We start from the raw sequence: 21,613 nt of genomic DNA, 5'->3' as shown, positions 1-21,613 counted from the left end.
ATGTGCTGATGATGGAAAGCTTTTAATATTACGAGATTCCCTATATGAAAAACTATCGGAAGCTTCACACTTTGTATACTTAAAATGGAACGAAATTTTTTAATTTTCTTTTATTTCTTGTCAAAATTTTCAGACACTTCCGAGAACTTTTTCAAAACTTTTTCGAAACATTTCGACACATTGTTACCTCTATTAAATGAAGTTATTACTTACACATATTGCTAATCGGAAGTAAACCTACCTAAGAGTACCGGGTGGTACCGGGTAAAGATGGCAGTAAATTTACTGTGGCTACAAAGTTTTCTTTGACAATCCACCTCTATTTAAAATTCTCTTTGCTCGTATCCAAGAAGGTCAAAAATACCTAATCACCACCCACTTGCAGGGTTCGGTAAGCTGTGTCCACACCGCGTGGCCTGCAAGAGACTGGTCTCCATGAACATGCCGCTCAACTCCGACGGGACTGTCCTCTTCAACGCCACCCTCTTCGCCGTCGTCAGGACTTCACTGAAGATCAAAACTGAGGGTATTTATATAACATTCCTTTTTGTCCAATTCGCTGTTCTACTTTGTTTATTGGCATTTGTCCGGGTGTTATCAAACTTATCGCGGTGTTGACATAGTTTGCCGTACCATCCACTTGCAGGGTTCGGCAAGCTATGTCCACACCGCGTGGCCTGCAAGAGATTGGTCTCCTTGAACAAGCGGCTCAACTTCGACGGATCCGCCCTTTTTAACGCTACGCTCTCACACTCTCAGGATTCCACTGAAGATGAAGATCAAAACTGAGGGTATTTTGACGGCATTATTTTTTATACTATTCGCGTACACGCACGTAAAGCTATCGTGATTAAGGTCGGCATTCGTCCGGGTTTTCTCGACGATTTTTTTTTTTTTTACTTATGAAACCAAAAGAATAAAAATAATCATATATGCTATATACATATTTGGTGTGACTTATTTATCAAAAGTGTTTTTTCAAAAAAAAGACACGTCAATATTGTTTACCCCTTTTCTAATAAGTACTAAAAAACGAAGTGTAGATAATGATGATTATGACATTCTTTGAGAGACAGATTGCACAAATACATAAAGTACTTATAGGAGTGCACACATACATAAAGTACTTATAGGAGTGCACACATACATAAAGTACCTATTCATAACAGGTGAGGAAACAAGGCGGTCAAACACAGATGATTGTGACCATTTATATAGGTATTCTGCAGCGGTATTGATATACGGGATAAAAACGGGACGGGAAAAAATACGGGACGCGATATTTAAACACAGTGATAGTCCTGCATATACGGGACGTATGGTTACCCTATTTTAATGCAAAGCATCGTATATGATTTATTAACGCAATGTACAAAGTTGTTTATCTTATTAACAATTCTAAAAGCTACAAAATAATAATGCAAAACTAAAATCTTACAACACCACTCACCGTATAACCCCTTGTCTTGACTACAGGAAGACGCAATCAAAATGTTTCCACGATAACTCCCAGTAAGTCTTTATATGCCAAATGTCAGTTTCGTAAATTTTCGACGTTTCTGTATAATAAAATTAACAACAAACTAGACGTATTTAAGGATGACTCACGCTAGAACGGTTAGGGCCCGGGCTGAGGCATCCGGCACTTCTTTTTCTATAGAAGCGGGCTTTTTCAAGCGAGCATCTTGCTCGCTTTTGCCCAGAACGTGCAAGTTGTGGAATGAGCTACCTTCTGAGGTGTTTCCCTTGCGTTATACATGAGGTTCTTTAGGGTTCTCAAAGGTTGGCAACGCATAAGTGGCTCCTCTGATATTGCTTGTGTCCATTGGCGACGATGACTGCTTCCCATCAGACGCCTCGTCTGCTCGTTTGCTGCCTATTAAATAAAAAAACGTCACGTGATCACCGATCACCGGTCATAGAAAACGAAGTGCCAGACGCTTCGGCCCGAAACAGGGCCGTTCTAAAATGACTCATCCTTTATTCTGCTATTTTAAATGTTAGAAGACTAGTCTTCTTAGGGAATGCAACCGGTAATGATTTACTAATAGAAATACCGGCAAGTTACTGGTTTACCGGTATTTTATATGAAAAAAAAATACCGATTTGCATTTGCTCTAAATTACATGAATGTTGAATAGCACTCATACATACCTAACATAACATATTAACATAAACCATCACCACTCCACACATAATATGTATAACGCACATGTTCTCAATGTTGACAAGATTACTTGCCTTTCTATCAATATTATTATAATAGTACATTACGATACAAGTGCGACAAATCGACAAAGTTTAAATCGACACGAGTTGCGAATTACCTATTCGCACATGTATCGTACAACGTTTTACAGTACATATGGCCCTTTAAATGTTCGACACAGTAACATAATATGCTACTTCTCGCACTAGTGCTATAAAGTAGCCCCATATGTACTGTAAATATTGTTTTATTATTTTCTTGATTTGTTTTTCACATGCAATTTATACTTACTAAGGATCTATTGCACAAAATTTGAGAAAAGTATTGGATAGTTAATTATAGTACATTGTGCAACGAAGGGGGTAAGTGTAATTTTGGAAGCGAGGGCAAGCTGGAGGGAATTAAAGAGCCGAGTTTGCAATATGCTTACCCCCGGAGTTACACACAATGTTTTTCATCACACTTGCGAAGAAAAAACTAAATTATAAGCGAAATAATTCTTAAATACGGTGACATTTTAAACATTCATCCGCCATTTTATAATTTCTTGACAGGTTAGGCATTTATTTTGTAACTACTAATGATATTCCCTTATTGCATATTATATATATTGCATATATTATATGTATATCCTTAATTAACACCTTGTGTACAGAAATGTTAATTTAGGTACGACTATTTAATTCTTAGTAGAAAAAAGTTTAGACAATGTTGTTTATATTTAATTAAGAACGTTACATGTTATATACTAGTCCTACCGTTCAGAAACTACCTAGATGTAAGATTATTTGCAATGCCCTAACAGGGTGCCATGTGTTTTCACACTCTAATGTAACAACTATTATGTACCATGGTTTCGCAATAAAGATTTCTATTCTATTCTATTCAAAGGCGGAGACCTATTCGCCATTCAGCCACGATTGAAAATTATCTAAAAATATTTGAAACGGCTGTTAAATTAATCAAATTCAATAATTTTAATTATAAACAAGAATATTAAATTATAAACGTCAGTATTTTAAAAGTAAAACTCATTTATGCTACTTGGTTTGTATGAATAAGTGTCATAATAAAAAAAAAAACTTAAATAAAAAAGCTCCCTAGAGAGTTATAGGTTTTTTTTCACAATCCATAACTCCCCCGGTAACAAAATAGGCCTTTGTCCTTAAGTACACCTGCATTAATTAAGATCTTTTTCGAGCAAGTGTGATGAAAACAAATAAACTAACTGCCATATAAAGCTTCCTGCAAAACATAGCATTTTACCTACTAGTTAAGCTTATTTGAAGATTGTGAAACGCCAACGATGACTTTATTCTTCAGATAAGTGGCAAGTAGCTTATTCAGGACTTTACTTGGACATTGTGAAACAGACCCTAAGCGACTCAAATCTCTAGTTTACTACTTTGTAAGATAAAATCCTTGTGTTAACTCACTCGTTCTACTGAAGAGATAGAACAAAACGATCCCTTGGAACGGTTCTTGACTGAATATATACTTATTAAAATAAAACCCCTTTTATAATAAGTCGTAAAATTAGTAAAAATGGAACAGCTGAACTTCTTCAGCTTTTACTTAATATTTATGGTCTTCACCAGTTCTTCATCATGCCGTTGACGCAAAAATGACGTAATTTAACATACAGCAAAGAGCATATAATCACTACGTTCTACATACAGGGACTTTTTTTATAACACTACAAAAGATAACTTATCTATTGGTGCGTAGAAAAATAAATACTTGTTACGTAAAATACACTGTTAAAAAACAAAAATAATTATGTATTATTTAATAAATATTATTTAGTCGAATGACAATAAGATGCAAGTCAGACGTTTCTTTGCTGATTGTCAAGAATCTATATCAGTTAAATAGAGGTTGACAAATGATTTATTATTGCGAAAATAATTGGAATCATACTCTATGTGACGTGACGTAATTTTTCTGTCAACCAACTGTCAAAGGCATGACATGTACGGGCCCTGCTCTTAACCATACAATTTTATCCCTCAGGCAACATAGATGACTGCAACACAGAACTAAGAGCGGTCATCAAGAAGATTTGGAAGAGAACGTCTCCCAAACTCCTGGACCAGGTTGTTCCACCACCTGGGGACCCGAATGAGATCACCGTCGGCAAATTCTATGCCACGTTTCTGATACAGGACTACTTTAGAAGGTAGGGTACCTCGGTAAAGGGTTTTTGTCTTGTTTTGTTAATTTTATACTGGTGCAACAAACTTTGAACTTTAATGGGGTCTTCTAAAAAATTGTTCTAATTAGATTTTTTTTCGAACTTTACGGGCCACCCAAGCGTCTTTTGAGTGTTGGAGTCTAGTCAGCGCCATGGAAAATAGCGTCGCTGCGCAGTTGCACCAACGTTGCGTCGAGCAGCAGCCATAGAGTTGACTAGACGCCCACGCTGGGAAGACGCTAAGTGTGAGGTGCCTCTAACTCTTATCAGGCGTTTTCAACCAAGGCACCCACCTCAGCGTAACATGATGATATTCGTTTTAAACCAACGAGGGCTTGACGTCAATAAAATGGTTGAAAACGCCTGTACTCGATTTTATATTTACTTACCAAAAATCATTTTTGAAATATACTTACATATAATAATTAGATTTAGTATTTAACCATAATTTGATGTTATGATTTTGATATATATGGTACCGGACCGATGTAAGGCCCACCTTATTTATTTTAGACACACATAGAACCTAGGCCTAGTGGGTATTAGTAACCCTGCCCATGAAGCTGATGGTCCCGGGATCAAACCCTGGTAAGGGCATTTATTCGTGTGATGAGCATGGATATTTGTTCCTGAGTCATGGGTGTTTACAAAGTATTTAAGTATTTATAAATCTTCATATATATATATATAATCTTTATGTCTAAGTACCCTCAACACAACCCTTATTGAACTGTGGGACTTAGTCAATTTGTGTAATAGTCCTATAATATTTAATTTAATTTATTTATTTTAAGAAAAAAACAGCAAAACGTAATAAATTATTTATTGCAACATTGACGTAATATAGTAGCTTTGACTTAAACAATGGTTAATATGAACTGTAACCGTTTTCGTAAAGGATCTAATATTTAAAAATTGTAAGCCACTGCCTTACATGGGTCAGGTACTCATATATGTTTATTTTTTTTTCGGTATCGGTTTTGCGTTGTTATCTTTCATGTTTAAACTGAGACCGTTAAAATGTTAAGATAAAAGGAAGTTTTCAAAGCAGCAGTGTTGTAGGTATAAAATTACATAAAAAATATGTTTTTAATACGTACTTATTCTCTTTCTACAACTGAATATATCGTAAAAAAAAGATATTGGCACACTAGCTTCTTTTATTGTCCTAATAAGTCCATTTTTTCATTTATTTCCATTAAACTAGTTTAATTTGTTTCGAACACTGACACTATTATTTTTGTTTCATAGGAATCACGCGTAAGTAACGCATCGGACGTATGTCTAGGAATCGAATGTTCCCAATTAGTGTTTACGCAACACCTAATGCTAGCTCCACACAGGCGGCTATGTCGACTATTCGTAATTCCTTTTTTGTTTGTTTAATTATGACGTTTGATACTGGAATAAAGCTATAATTATCGATATATATTAATGTTTCATATTTTATCCACATCTAAAAATGGTTTTAAGGCAACTATTCATGTCAATTATACAAAAACAAGACAGGAAATATATTTGACATTTTTGTACATTCCCAAACAGAAATTAATGCCACAATAATATTCTGATCTGGGCGCCACCTTCTTATTTTCATAGCAAGATTTTTCCCTTTGGCTTTTTATTCATTATGTTATGAACAAAAAAGAAATTACGATTGTACATTACCGTCAATGTGGCACTAGTGTAAAAATGGTAAATAAATTAGAATATAAAATATACGTAACTACCCGCAAATAGTTTGGGTTCCATGCATGTACCTAAGACGATGACGTAAATAAACATATAATTAAAGCTCCCACAAAAAGCTTCAAGGCATGTATTTGGGTTGTCCCCGATTCCAAATAATGGTACAAAAAAAATTCCTTTTGGTATTTAATGGTTAAGTGTTGTGTTTTTGTGATATTCCGTTAAAAATTTAAATTGTCGTTAAACTAGGTGGTCTTTGTCCGATTAAATTTAAGGAAAAATGTAGCACTTTTATAATCATAATATTTTACTTAGGCTGCTGATTATTTTAGAACATAAATAAAAAACAATATTTTAATATTGCCATATATTGCACTTTTGCTATTGTTTATTTTATATTGGTAAGTGTATTACGCAATCTCTCAAAGATACAAAAAGCCATTTTACTTAAATTTTATAGTTTATATACAATGGCTCCTAGATCACGCATAGCCTAGTTTTCACTAGATTTTTCCATCTCATAGCTTAGATGCACAAGTACCGTCAATGTGCCATTCGATTCTCAGTCTTACCTTCTTTACCACAAGGTTCAAAAAGCGGAAGGAGCAAGAGTTAAGGCAGAACGATGAAGCTTGTCATCAGATGACTCTCCAAGCAGGTCTGAGGACTCTTCATGAAGCAGGACCTGAGCTGAAAAGGGCTATATCAGGGAATCTTGACGACATTACAACAGAATGTGATGTGCCTATGCATAGGGTAAGCAACACAGAACTTGAAAATGAAGCATTCGTTTAAAACTAAATGTAATAATTCCATCAAGAAACTCCCCCATGTTTGTATTAAAAGTGGACTTTCGGCAATCAATTCCCTTGTTTTTATCCGATTTTTTAAGCAAGGAGATGTTTTAAGACCCAATGGCACACTTCAAAACTGGTAATGCACAGCGAATTGAAATGCAGAATATAATAAATAATAAGACTGATTAATAAGACTGATTGTGTGTAAACAGAGAAACCACTCATTATTTGGAGGCGTGTGGTCGAGCATTCGGAGACACGGACCCAACAGGCACATCAGACACAGGAAACCGGGCGAACCTCCGATGGGTAAATTTAAGATTTTTAATTAATTTAAACATAACTAGAAACAGAACAAAAATTAGTATCTCGCGTCATTACCTTGCAAGAAGATGATTTAAATGTCACGACAAATTGTGAATTGAATTATTATTAAATAATAAGACTGGATAAATATGTCTAAACAAACGAAAAACGCTCGTTTTTTTAAAAATTATAACTATTGTTTTGTAACCATTAGGAGAAGGTGTGGGTAATCATCTGAGTTCGATGATGCAACGAGAATATGGAGTAGGAACTTTGCCTCTAGCCCCGACGGTGTAAGTAAACTTCTCTCAAACTATTTTTATAATATTTTCATGTCTATCATCATCATCATCGTTATTACTATTATATGTCTTTCCCATCGCGGGACAATGATATTCCGGACATTTCCGGAGCCAAAACCAATACGTAGAGGCCCTCTTGATACTTTAGTGGAATGTAAGGGGTATACCGAGCGGTATCAGGGGTATACTACCCAACCTTGCCTGAGTCATTGGACGCACTCAGAGGCAGCACCCGCCAGGGTGTAAGAACTATTGAGAGTTGATGGAATCTTTTTAGATTCCATCAACTAACATAACTAGGCTATTAGGTGAAAGCGGTGGACTAAATTCTGGGCTATGGGATATAAAATCGGACAGGTGTCTAATAAAAAGGTACGCAATTTTATTTCCGGCAGACGGTGACTCGCCCCCACAAGATGGGCCCCACATAAAGGGGCATTATTTGTATTGTTATTAACCATATTACATATCTACAATATCTTAATACTGTGCTCTGTGCACTCATTTCCTGCAGTTTCACAATTCAAATCACTATTTGAAATAGACTTTCAATAGACTTTCAACTGATATTTATAATTGATTTTGTAACATTTAACTTGAACTTTCAGACCAAATGGACAACCAAAGGAGCAAATACCCCTTAGACCTTTAATATTCAATGGTGAATCAGAGAGGATATATCAAGTTCTAGAGTGAGTACTAAAATTTTAACGGCCAATCTCATATCATTGCTTTATTGTCATTAAAATCCTATTAATACTCGTATGTGTAGATTAAGCTCTAACGTTGGCAAGATATTTGCACATTGAGATTTTCTTTTACAAGGCCAACTGTTTCATAATTTAGAATATAATCTGTATATTTGTCCCATTCCTAAATGCAAATTAATTGTTACGTTGCAGAAAAACCACAAATGATCTAAAGAACGCTTACAAAGGTAGTCTTGTGTGGTTTTGAGTTTGTTTTTCCCAAAGTAGATCAGCCTTTTGGCCCACAGCACCAAATAACCCTAGCTTTAGTACTAACACCTTTCCTAACACGATCTTCTATTTCACTGCATCCTTCTTTGGAATCCGGTAACGTATCAGCAATCAAAAGTCTAACTATCCGGAGATGTTAGGCCAAATAGGTCTCGCATTCGGTTGCGTTAATTATCTAACGACACCGAGCGAGGCAGCTCCAATAAAAACATCCCCAGCTGTGTCTAGACAAAAAATCCATCCAGAAGACTCGACGTCTTCCAGGGAGAAGTTACCGATACCGAGGAAAGCGTCGCCGGAGGATAAGACGCCGTCACCGAGTGCGTTCGAAGCTATACAGCCGAAGATATCTCCGCATCTCGCTAGCGAATGCACGCCGACGACCGAGTCGAAAACGATGACCTTATATGGCTACAACGCGGCAGCAAAGCTTCCGTTCGCGTTCTCCCACGCGAAGGCGGTGTGTCGTGGAGGGGAGAGGAGGAGTCTGCGAGCCATCAAGCCGGTGGTGACAGGTCGGATGGTGCGCAGTGCCTCGTCAGGGGCGGCGAGCTCGCATGCGCCGCCCGCCCAGCTTTTAGCTCGACCGCACTCGCCAGGTCCGCACCCTTGGGAGCCTCCTTCATTCTGTCCTTGATGGACGCGTGTTGTAAAACAATCCTGAACTTTTTATCGTTGATTTTTAACAAATCCCTTAATTCTTTAGCCCTCTTGACAACCTTATTCTTTTTTATTATTTTCTGTTTAAAGCACTTCCTTTTTCCGTGATTGGTTGGATACATACACTGGTATTTTTTCATTACGGTTTGAAGTTTCGGATTATTTTACAGTACCAGATTTACATTGGCAGTTCTTTAAAAATATATCAGAAAAACATTTAGATTTAGCAAATTATCTTGATTATTACTTAGAAGGAAGCTTCCGAATTGTAGAAAAATAAACATGAATGCATCACTAATAAAATTCGAAAGCTTTACAGAACCACGAAGGAGGATAGAGATGGTATACATGAACACTATCACATTGAGCTTCTGCCAATCAATTCACTTTTTACAACTAACATTAGAGTCAGGCCAGCCAGATATGACAGTAAACACGGAGCTGAGGAAATAAACTTCCTTTCTCTTTCTTACATTCGGCATCGCCGTTACAAAGAAAGAGATTGGGAAATATCTCCAGCTTCGACAAGATATGTCAAGCTTCTGCCATATTTGGCTCACCAGACTATAACACTACACTATATTTTGCACATTATTATACACATTAACAAACTGCTGAATTTGCTGTAACATTAAAATCATATCCATAAACAATAACAGCTAAAATTTAACATATTTAAATATTTTCAAGAATAAACATTATTGTATATGGCAATGGCAGCATGACAATAAATCGTTTAACGAGCTAAAATAGTGCATCTTAGAAAATAGAAGAGATTTAGCAGCTTATAGTGAAGTAAAACTTGAGTTTAAGATTTTAATCGGGTGCTCGGGATGTTTTGATCAATATCATCATTATCCATAAAACATTTAGTAATATAGAGAATGACAATTGAAAACGGTTAAGATCATAATAAACATATTTAGAAGCTTGCCCAAAGTTTACTGGTTGAAGTAATATAACATGACACGAATTTGGTGCTAGTATAATTTTATGTAGGTACTTAGGTAAAGAAAATACCTATAAGAAATATTAGTTCACCTTGGTTCAGCTTTTAGTTAAAAAGAAAAACTGTGTAATGAGAATTTGGTATCATTAATGAAACGTTATTTTATTTTCTATAGTGCAAATCTGAAAGTCAATTAAAAATAAAAATTATCAGATTTTGGTGTCCATTTTCTCTATTTCATAAATATTTTATGGATTATAATGATACTTCAGGCATCCTTTAGTGGCCTTGTCCTTTATTTGAGCACGAAGGCTTCTAATAAAACAAATCGTAAAGTTTCACGAGGACTTCAGATTTAGTTGCAGTTTGTTGAATAAATAGATTAAAGCTTTAGAATGACAATACATATAGAAGCTAGTTATCGCTTTAATAATAGATAAATATATTAGTAAAGAACACCATAACTAAATAACTTTTAATATAATAATGTTGAAGATATTAAAGGAAAAGTAACATCAATTGCTATGACCTTGTAGGGTCCATATCATATAATATTAATATTCTGTAATATGTGCACAATAATTGTTTTTGAGTTTAGATTTCTGAATACTAAGTAGTACTTAATCAAATTACTTTCAGATACTTTTAGACAGTTGTTTGCACGCGGTATCATGCAAAGAACAATTGAATGGCACGAGATTGAGGATAGATGATATGACAAATTAAGTCACATACGTATTTAAAAATATTAATTCTTTGTTTATTGACAAACTGTAAAATTTTATAGTCTGATGTTAACTTCAACAAATTTATTTTAGTAAGTAAAATACAAATGTCGTAGACATCTGCACATTAACACCACAAAATCTTCACCATTCTAATATTACAGGAGGCGATAGCTCGGGCCGCGGCGTGGTGTCCCTGCCGGGCAGTCCGCGTGGCATCAACTCCTCAGTCCCGGTAGTTGGGTCAGCAGAGAGCCTTGTTACTAGAGTACGTACTACTTCTATAAACAGGTTCTATAACACTATAGGACTCCTATTGCTCAGTAGTCCTATCAGACAGATATTAATTTCCGTGGAATTATAAAACATTAGCAGTCTTTTAGCTCTATCATACAGCACTTAAGTGTTTAATCTGAGGTCGTAGATCATGACCATCGGGATCGGAAACAAGCCCATATACATGAAAGTGTCATATTTTTAAATTCTACCTAATCGTTAATTTAAGGTTTTCGGACAATCAAATGGAGTTTGAGCTTAAGTAAACAGCTTCAGCACGCGCAAACGTATTATCAAGTTTTCTGTCCTGCCTTTGGTATTAACAATACACCAACTTACTGTAACATAACTAAACGGCATTTCGAAAACCACAAAATGGTGGTAGGCCAAATTTGCTTCTGTAATCGAGAGCCTGGCTTAGCTTCGTTAATATACTGGTAGGTACAGAAATTTAATTTATAAGTTTAAATTAAAAACAAGAGAACTTATACTCAGAATGTAAGCTTATTCCTTAATCCTCTGTACAGGTTTTAGCTGAACAAGGTTTGGCGGCGTATTGCGATGCGGAGTTCGTAAGGAACACCTCACGGGAGATGCAAGAGGCGCTCGAGATGACGCAAGAGCAGATGGACAGGTATAAACTAACCCCCTTTAATTATTAAACTTAGCAACATAGTCTGTTAAGTTTTGTATTAGTCTAACAAAAACATGAGTGAAAATGACGGACAGAGTCAAACGATTATTAACGGTTTGTTAGATTTGATAAACATTTATTAATAACACCACTAGGCTATTTCTAAAAATCAGGTCAAAGGCAAGGTGCCTTACCATTAAATCCGTTTCGTAATCATATTTTTTTTTCTCGCTGTTGCAAATTTTGAAGTGACCTAAGTAGACTCGCAATAAATCATACAGACCGGATCGAATTGACATAAAGGCATTTTAGGTAGTCTGAAATTTGCCTAGGAGCCTCTTCCTGCTTATAGACACGATATGTAAGTCGAAAGCGGTCCTGGAACTTAGTTTTCTGCCACTCAATAATTAGCCCTCGACTCGAATCCCTGAATTAGTTTACTAAAATATACCTACTTCATCATAACTTTTTCTTCAGAAATATTTAGAATATAATATAATAGAACATGTTTATTCGTAAGCACACAGATAATGAATCAAGATATACGAATAACATAGAAAGAATAAAGTCTCACAAAATTGCTTCATCTCAACATGTTTCTGGCGACTTCCAGCGCTGATCTTCCGATGAAAGATTTGATTAGGTATCTTCCCGTTATAGATTAGGTACTTATGCTTCAATTAATGGTAAGTTCAGAGGAGTGTAAGGTAGGTGTAGGTTTGCTTTTTCTTCTGTATGATGTCTTCTCTAATCATCTGTCCCAGTTTCATTCTTACTCTTTAATTACGTATTCAACGATAATAGGGTTGTTTCCAATTTTTTGAAACTCTCGTATTACGTTTTATATATTAACTATAAGTTGCCTAATTAACAAAAAATATTTTGACCGATGCTTTCGCGCCCATAAATTGCGCTGTTTGAAATTTGTGTGACGTCACAGTTTACGGTTTGACACATAACTACATACGCACGTAGAAGATAAGAATTGTCAACTGACATTTGTCATTTGTTGTTTATCGCCTAACTGTCAACAGTGTCAATCCGAGAGTTGTGACGTCATCAGAATCTTCAATGACGTTTCGAGTTTGGTCACGTGACGTGTGCCATAACGTATTTTAAATTCAATATTTACAAAAATATGGTCATTACAGGTCCCCTAAAAGTAGTTTAACATGTTCTTATAATCCAAAAGAATTTATTGGGATACAATTCTGCCCTAAAATTTGTAGATGGAAACAACCCTATTTAGCTGAAAAAATACATACAGGTAACGAGTACTAAAATGGAACTTCTTTCTTATAGGGCGGCACATCAACTAATGATTCAAGAAAGGAATATAAAGCAAGCCCAAAACCAGCCTCAAGTTGTAAGTATCTACTTCAGCACTGTGGGGTCGATAACACCATAAAAACCATGTCCAAGCATCTCCGAACGCACTAATTGAATGTCATGCTTACCACGAATTGTGCTTGTATTTAACCAAATGCTAGTTCCACTTCCAGTGTTTATTAATGTCCTATGGCTTGATCAGTCAGAGGATTTCCAATGACCACACCGCCCTCTGCCGTCAAAACTGTTCGTTTAAGCCTAGCGCTTGAGGTCGGTACAGATTTTTCCTGTAGATTACAATTCCAGTATGGCTTATATGTACCTATATATGGTTCCTACCCTTACAAGTGTGAAATCCTTTTACTATTTATTTGGCAAACAATTAACTAAATATTAATTGAAATAGTAACTAAGTACCCGTATTTATAATATTTTTTGCTGGCAGTACCTATTGAAACCGAACATGAGGTTTGTTACGAACTTAAGCTTCTTAAATTAATTAGGTGGAATGCATTACTGAACGATATCTTACTACTTATGTCTTTTGCTATCTTTTTTTTACGTTTAAATTATTAGTAACACATAAATGGAAAACAGTGAATTAGAAAACACCTACTTAACGGTATATGTACTTACTCCTCAAAAAGTAAGATGACGGGGTTGCAATGGTTTCAATTCAATTTATTAAGTATGTTCTGATATAGGTTTTTTTTCAGTTAGAAACATTTTGAGGTTAACAGCAGTTTAATGGTGAAATCGGCCCCTCTTTACAAACCTGTCTGTAGTTCCCCAGCACACAGAATTTAATGAATGTATAGGCTAACATTTGGGCTGTTCCAGGGCGATATGCTAGCTCGCCACCCTTACCAGCCACCGACCATGCCCCCACCCTTCAAGCCGTTATAGCAGAGAGTGGCCGCGCCTCACAAGATGGCGGACACGATCAAAATGGCAGGCAAGATGGCGCCGCTCCGCGGAATGGCGGCAATGGCGCGAAACACCACAAGCAACACAAGAGGAAGAGAAAAAGGAAACCAGTATTGGTATAGTGTAATGAAATATGTTTGAGATGTGCTCAAATGTTTTTTATTTGTTGCTTAGGATTAGGGGCAGATGATCTTTACCGCCGATTTATCATCGCAATATATGTAGTTAGAATGAGGCAGCAATATAGAATTCTGCTTTTAATAAATATTTGTGTCTTTATCGATTGTACCGACTAATTAACCAAGCTAGTAGAGTCAGACCAGGCTAAGTTGGCAGGGATTTTGATAGCCCAGCCTGTGCAAGGGCGTCATAATTTCATAGATGTTTGACGTTTAAAATAACACTTGCACTGTGCGGGCTATCAAAATCGCTGCCAACTTATCTTGGTCTGACTCTAAATCCTTATTGAATTATAGTTCCATGTCAAATGTCAATGCGAAATATTGCTACTTGTCAATTGCTCTCTGATTGTAAGTCCCTTGGACTTAAATTAATTAAAATTTCTAAGTGAAGGCTAACATGTTTTACATGGGCAAAAAAGTCCTTATAATATACAGGACCATACTTTAAAGTTTAAAGACAGTAACTTGTGTTCAGAAAGTGAAAATAATAACACACAAACTCACGTTCCTCCTCATTGGTATAGATGGCACCACTTAGCGTAAATTTTGTATGGCTAAAGACCTCCGGTTAACATCGAAACTGAGGTCAAAGTGTCTTACAAAATATGTAACAGAGATCTTGCTAATGTAAGCCACAACAAAATTAAGAACCTTAAATTCCATATTTATTTGTCGCTGATTAAGATGTCGATTAGCATCTTTTCTTAGATGCCTACCTTTGTTGGCTATAGGTCTGCTATGAATTAAGCATACTCGACTCCTATTTTATTTACTTCTGTGTACGGCAGATGAAAAAGTGAGATTAGTAGATCTAAAGTAATATTTAGAAAGGGCCAAATAATAATTTCAACTTGAAGAGAATAAATCTTGACGAGAAACATAACAGTTGATCAGGTGAGAGACAGGACTTAAAGCTAAAATTATAAAAATACTTATATAGGGATAGGTAAGCTAGGAATCCTAACTCTACCAGAACAAGCCATTTAACTTGAAAAAAGCTAGGTAATCGACTTTGTAAAATAATTGTAAACTACATACTTGAGACTTTGATTACATATGAAGCAATAGTGCAAAAATTTACCGATACAAATTTTAAATACAGTTTCCAGGGTAGTGTTTGTGACGCCATCTCTCGGATAATGCCATAAAAACTTGAAGAGTGGTTCATAATTTGAAATACTCATAAGTAAACTCTTATGCCTATCTCAAAAAAAAATACATATATAAAAATAAAACTCCTCTTTACCAACCTTTAGAGCTCGCACAAAAGGTACTGGAATATTATGGCAAGTCGATTAGCTATTTTAAGTATTTTCATACTCGTCGATTGTAATGGTTGAATTAAGATTTCGTATACCAAACTATAATTGCGTTCTTTTCATGTCCCGGTCAACTATAAGATTCATTTCGATACGCTGTAGTAAAAAAAATACCAATCGCTTGCCGCCGCGCTCCTATAGAAAATACTAAACGGCCCCGGGGCGGGAGTCGCGCGTTTATGTCTACTGAGATACTTGCCAATTTTCATTAATTATTTAGATTTTATAGTAAAGACAGTATTATTTTAGATGATTCTTAGAAAAGGTATTCTATACAATAGTGATATAATCAAGCGTTTCAATCTCGTACCTTACTTAGCTCTTCAAGTGGCATATGTCGTTTGTGGGTTGTTGGAATTTTGATTTTATTTCAATTAATCAAATTTGAAATTTAAATGACATAATCGGTCGGGAGTCGACGGCCTGCCACTCCAAGGGTTATGCAACTCAGCAAGCTTCGTTTTCTTAACATGGCACTCGCTGAAAAGCTATATCACAATTGTATAAAATACTATTTAAGAAGTACGAATTTCTTCCTACTTGCTACAGGTGAACGAAACATATAAAGCAGTAACGGGCAGTTGAGTTGGTCCTATTGGCCCTTTGTTTAGGTTTAAAACGTATTTATTACAGAGAGAGAGAAAGAATTATCTCTAAAACAATATTTAGAGATACTTTCATTTACCTTATGTATAAAAAAATGTAATTTGTAATTTTTGTAGATGTGTAGTTTTACAGTTATATGAAAAATGATATAGGCGTCATAAAACATTTTAAATTATTGCGATTTTGCCGGTACACATATGTATATTAACAGAAAAATATTTCAGTATCGTGGTATATATTCCATTATTTCGAACTTTGAGTTTGGGTGCTCGGAATAAAACCGCCAAGACGCACAATTCGTCAACGTAATCGTGATGTTTGACCATCATTTGATCCGTTATTATATCAAGAGTACTTTAATATAAAATATGTTGTAAATATTTACAAAAATATTAGTGAGCAGGTCGCGCGTACTATGAATTACTTTACACTAAAGAGCAGGGGTGACTCTGTAACTTCTGAAGAGCCAGACCGATTTTGATCAACATTTTGTGAGTAAGTCAGGATAATGATCTAGGGCATAGTAAGGGTTACTGGCAATTAAATAAAAAGCGCTGAAAGTCACTGCTATCTGGTAAAATTGAGTTTGAAAATGTTCCTATCCATTTCCGGGCATTTCCCATTCTATTAAATCGCTATATGCTTTCTGAGGCCCATTCCTCGAACGGTATTAATCTAATATTATTAGTGTTATTTGACAGGGGCCCATTTCTCGAACAATATTAGATTAATATTAGCAGTGTGTTGTCATGGAAACCCATACGATTTGACAGTTTGTACACTAATACCGTTCGAGAAATGGGCCCCAGTTCGTGGACTAATAAGACTCTAATACCGTTCGAGAAATGGGCTCCAGATTACCTATTCGTTTCTACCAAGAAAAAGATCCCCATCGCATTGTATGGACTTTTATAAATAATGTCAATGTAACAATATAGTATTAATAGCATTTTATAAATAAATAAAATAATTAGGTGTAACACTTTATTATTTCGACAGATATTTTATATACACTTAGGATTACCTGTAATAGCTAGAATCTAATGACCAGATGTCGGACAGGTTATTGCAAAAACAAAATAGAAAAATGTGTAAACTTTTGGTCACTTGTGGGTTGCGATTATGAATATAATTTAGAAATTTATTAAAAAGCACTGTAAATAACACGACTTTAATACATCTTTTTCTATTTTCGAGTTACAACCAAGTATTTTGCGATGATATGTCCAAGCTATTCTAATGATAACATAAACTACCCTCTTTTATTTATTTCAAGTTTTTTTTAATGACTTAATTATGACTAGGTGATCGAGTTATGTCTCATATGTCTGTAATCCGAAAAATAAAACCATCTTCCAAAGGTCTCAGATATATGTGTACGCGAATTCCTAACTGTATTTCCATAATAGTTTTACCCGTCTGACAATACCTGATTAGGAAATCATTGAACTGATAAAATGTCTAAAACTGTAGAAAAACACAATTTTCCGTAGAGATTTTAGAGTTAGGAATTGGTTTAGCAATGACTGACATTTTATATTTGAAAATATTTCAGAACTTGACTTAATCCTTTGCAAACTTAAATCCATTCTCCTACGCAGAAATTGTTCGTATTTTCAAGGCTTAACCTTAGTCTAGCCGATCATTTTAATGGACCAACTCACATCCATACAATTCACGAATAACCTTTACATTTGACTACTACCTGAAGTTTCATAGTTGTCACAAAAAGATGGCGCTGCACACAATTCTCTCCATTGATAAACGGGAAATCAAAGTGCAGTTTTTATGGTGATCGCCATTAGTTTATTATCGCCATGAGCTTACAAATGAAGTTGCAAATAAAATTTAGATCCCGTTTTACCAACATACATTAGTTTTAAATCAAAATTGTACAATTTTGAAATCTTTTTCGGTAACTAAAACCTCAATGCCTCCTTCACTACGTGAACTCAAAATATACTAAATGATGTTCAAAGTTGATGTACAGACAGTGTGTGTGTGTGTGTGATTTTGAGTAAAATATTTGACCAACAAAACAAAAACAAGTAGGTACTATTATTTATTTGACTATGAAAATAAATACAGTTGGTAGATACAATAATTTACACTACAACATTACATACTTTAAAGAAATTATAACAGATTTTTTAGAAGCTAGGAAGAAACGTCGACATTCGACAAAAATACATAAAAATAAGTCAAAACTACAACAATGGAAACTTATTAATATAGGTATGAACCACGTAATTTTGTTTTATTTACTGTGTCAAATTTTATATATTCGCTTAGTAAGGACCCCTAGGAAGTGCCCTTTTAAGTAATCGATTAAATGACGTAGTTTAGCTGTCATCTCTTCAAATGAACATTCCATAGATATAAGAATATAACATTATAATAAATAAACCGACGTATTAGTTATGCCCAAGGAGACAAGATAACAGGAAACTACTTCCGATATTTTTTAAATAGTTGTACTCAACCAGTCCACAGATGGCGCAAGTAATAGAGATACATTCTATTGGAACTATTCAAGTTTGAAGCCATCTAGTACATTGTTATTGGAACTATTCAAGTTTCTTTATTCTTACCTACTATGGAATGAAATCGCGCAATTCTATGCTTCCCTATCTTTATAATTATAAGTGCCAACTGCCATTTTCTGGTTCTGAGAAATCTATTATACTGATGCATTTAAAAAATCTACAGTACTTCTATTTTGTTGCTAACTTTCACATTAATTGATTATAGTTATTTCCTTTTAGTTAATCTAGAGTTAGTAATAGATGAATATTTAAGTTTTTTTTATATTATCTGGGTGAATTGGTACAGTTAAGGGGCTGTAATGGTCTTAAGTTAATTGATTCCATTGTGTTACGACAATTAAACAGTTTATATTTATGTTACACGCATGGAAGTGTGTTGGCGTATGCTATAAACTCATATGTGTATAAATTATGTACAATGAATACAATACATATTACATGGTTAATTTTCGTAACACAATAGTATCAATTAACTTAAGACTAGTTACAGCTCATTAACTACCAATTATTTTTATTTTTATTGGAGTTTGTGGGCCTTTGAGTGCCACGTCGACCAGGCAGTAATTTATTGTGACAGCTCTTAAAAGTTAATTACTAATGAATCCAGGAAATTCCAGATTCTTTGGGCCGTAATGTTCTGTACCCCATAGGGTTGCAAATACGTGCCGCCCCATGTGGGTACTTCTTTTTACCATTAGTGGTCCACGGGACTACTATATTTAACTACGTTTTTTTTGCAAGTCACCCATTTGCCTTCTTTAAAAATGGTGCCCATTTATTACTCTTGATATTTAACTATTCTTTGTGATTTACTTGTATGTATATCCTAAATGTTTTGTTAGTCCTTGTTGTGTATATTCGTCTGTTTATTCTATGCTATCAAAGTTTATTAGAGATGTAAAAATATTAAATATTTTTATTAGTTAAGAATAGTTTCGATTTGAATACATCGTTGTGACATACTTATGCTATGTCCAAGTTGGAGTGAAATAATACAAAAAAATGTATGACACAACTTTTGTCTTTCATGTCTTAAATAATTTTGTATTTTTGTATTTGTATTTTGTCTTGTATCAGATAAAATCAAATACATAGTACATACTATATACACCACTCTTTCCTTTGGTGGTTAAAAAATACCAGTAACTTGATCTTGGAAGGTCTCTTAGATATAATCTAAGATATCATATTATGATGAGCCTTTGCCATTCATCTGTCTCTGGCTTTCCACAACCGTCACCAATAATTTGCAGCATTTCATTGTGTTTACTTGTAGTAAATACATTTATTGTTAAACTGGATTGGATAAATAGATTTTTATATGAGTTGGTCATACATTCTTTCAGTCAACTCCTGCATTTTTGATCCCAAGAAAAGTAAAAAAAACCTTGATTATTTATGCTTTCAAACAGGAACTTAAGCCACTTTTTGCGAAAAGTATACAAAAATATGTAAATAATGTACAAAATTGAAATTTCAGAATTTAAACAATTTGTCTTTTTTTTTAAAGTACATTTTTATATCCTAGTACAGATTGGCTAATACATCTGATTGTACATAATTGTTGTAAATACAAAATGTAAGTGAAAGATATATTTATTCCGTCAGTCATATTAATATTTAAACATTATTATATTTATTGTTTAAAATGAACATTGTAAAATTGTTTTCATTTAATAAAAAAATGAATGCTATTAGTTTGTTTTAATGTATTTAGAGGCAACTGGTTTTTAACATAAAAAAAAAAACAGGATAAATAAAACAGTTATGAAACATATTGCATAATTTGGCAGTAAAATTGCATAATAACTTGAAATATTTATCAGCTCTTATGGATTTTAACCCATTCAGTGCTAATCATGACATGTTGTTGTTTTGCCTCTACAAAGCACTTTCACAGTGGGAAACCCATGGTTATGACATACTGCTATGACCGTAGCTGAGCGGTGTTAAGTATGCAACACTGAGAACTTAGAAGGAAAATAAATTTAAATTGTAAGTCTGAAATTAGAAATCAAAAGTCAGTCATAAAAATCCAAACTTATTTATCAATCAAAGTCCCCCGAACCCTTTTCTCCTGGACCTGCACCGGAGCCTCCGCCTGTCTCTTATTCATGCCCTTCCTCTCCAACTGTTTCTCAATAATCCTTGCATTGTTAGCGTAACTGTCCGCTACCTCTCTCGCCTCAATCTCATCCTCTTCTTCATCTATCGTCGAAACTGTCACCGAACTGAACTTGCCCATGTTCTTAGTGTGTTTAGTAACCATAATTTTCTTAGGCTGCGTTAACGCTACTTGTTTGTACATATCTGTAACGTTATTTTCACCCGCAGTTTGTACTAAGGCTCCTTTCATTATGAAAACAACATTGCTGTCTTGATCCGCCTTGTAGTATATAGGGATCGCGCATTTTTTACATTTTAACCTGTGTTGTCTCTCAATACCCTTTTCGCGCTTCAAATAAACTGTCTCATCGGGGTCTGAAGTAATTTTATGAGCATGTTTGGAGCCGTCTATCACGCGCGCCCCGTCCGTCGGCCGCAGCGGCAATCGATCGATAGTGCAGTCTAAAATCAGGGACATCTGGCCGCATATGCAGTAGTAGATGTGCAGTGGCTTAGTCTCGTTGTATTCTTCTTGATCTTTTGTGTCCGAACAGACGATGCTACGGGATACTACTTTCGGCATTGCGAAGGTATAAAACGAAGCGTAGCTAAGTAATTGGAGTTGCAAAAAGGCTGTACTGTTATGTTGTTAGCCAATTTTAATAGAAATATCAATGCAAATTCTCCAAAATCAACACTGCAACTGCAACAACACTACACTGCTCTGCTCCAATAAGTCAAATGTCAAAGTCAAACTGACAGTGACGAAAACTTTTTTTAAATGGTGTTGCCAGTCCTACTTTTCATAAACCTTTTATATAAGCGGTTTAAAAAGTATCTTAAACAGCTTGACAGTTGGTTATAAAAAAAATATGAC

General features: G+C 35.0%; 2 protein-coding genes across 3 annotated transcripts in view; one reads left to right on the top strand and one right to left on the bottom strand.

Moving 5' to 3' along the window:
- Nucleotides 1-20,324, top strand: part of LOC133530754 (muscle calcium channel subunit alpha-1) — a 158,945-nt gene extending 138,621 nt beyond the window's left edge. Inside the window, exons 37-48 of one of the 2 annotated variants that reach the window (XM_061868807.1) lie at nucleotides 386-526; nucleotides 1,477-1,512; nucleotides 4,223-4,388; nucleotides 6,680-6,848; nucleotides 7,102-7,198; nucleotides 7,410-7,488; nucleotides 8,106-8,189; nucleotides 8,586-9,076; nucleotides 10,976-11,079; nucleotides 11,615-11,721; nucleotides 13,024-13,087; nucleotides 13,869-20,324. In XM_061868807.1, the coding sequence (XP_061724791.1) occupies nucleotides 386-526; nucleotides 1,477-1,512; nucleotides 4,223-4,388; nucleotides 6,680-6,848; nucleotides 7,102-7,198; nucleotides 7,410-7,488; nucleotides 8,106-8,189; nucleotides 8,586-9,076; nucleotides 10,976-11,079; nucleotides 11,615-11,721; nucleotides 13,024-13,087; nucleotides 13,869-14,099 (1,769 nt within the window). In that variant the 3' untranslated portion in view covers nucleotides 14,100-20,324. Of the gene's footprint in view, nucleotides 1-385; nucleotides 527-1,476; nucleotides 1,513-4,222; nucleotides 4,389-6,679; nucleotides 6,849-7,101; nucleotides 7,199-7,409; nucleotides 7,489-8,105; nucleotides 8,190-8,399; nucleotides 8,435-8,585; nucleotides 9,077-10,975; nucleotides 11,080-11,614; nucleotides 11,722-13,023; nucleotides 13,088-13,868 lie in introns of both variants that reach the window. The other variant, XM_061868808.1, reaches the window with a different exon arrangement.
- Nucleotides 18,134-21,443, bottom strand: LOC133530759 (STING ER exit protein). Its single transcript, XM_061868820.1, has one exon. It carries the CDS (start codon nucleotides 21,317-21,319, stop codon nucleotides 20,672-20,674), a length of 648 nt encoding a protein of 215 aa, XP_061724804.1. The 5' UTR covers nucleotides 21,320-21,443; the 3' UTR covers nucleotides 18,134-20,671.
- Between the last annotated feature and the right edge of the window lie 170 nt (nucleotides 21,444-21,613).

This window comes from Cydia pomonella, chromosome 23, assembly GCF_033807575.1.
Source record: "Cydia pomonella isolate Wapato2018A chromosome 23, ilCydPomo1, whole genome shotgun sequence".
Taxonomy (NCBI): domain Eukaryota; kingdom Metazoa; phylum Arthropoda; class Insecta; order Lepidoptera; family Tortricidae; genus Cydia; species Cydia pomonella.
This window is presented reverse-complemented; position numbering and strand designations above follow the sequence as displayed.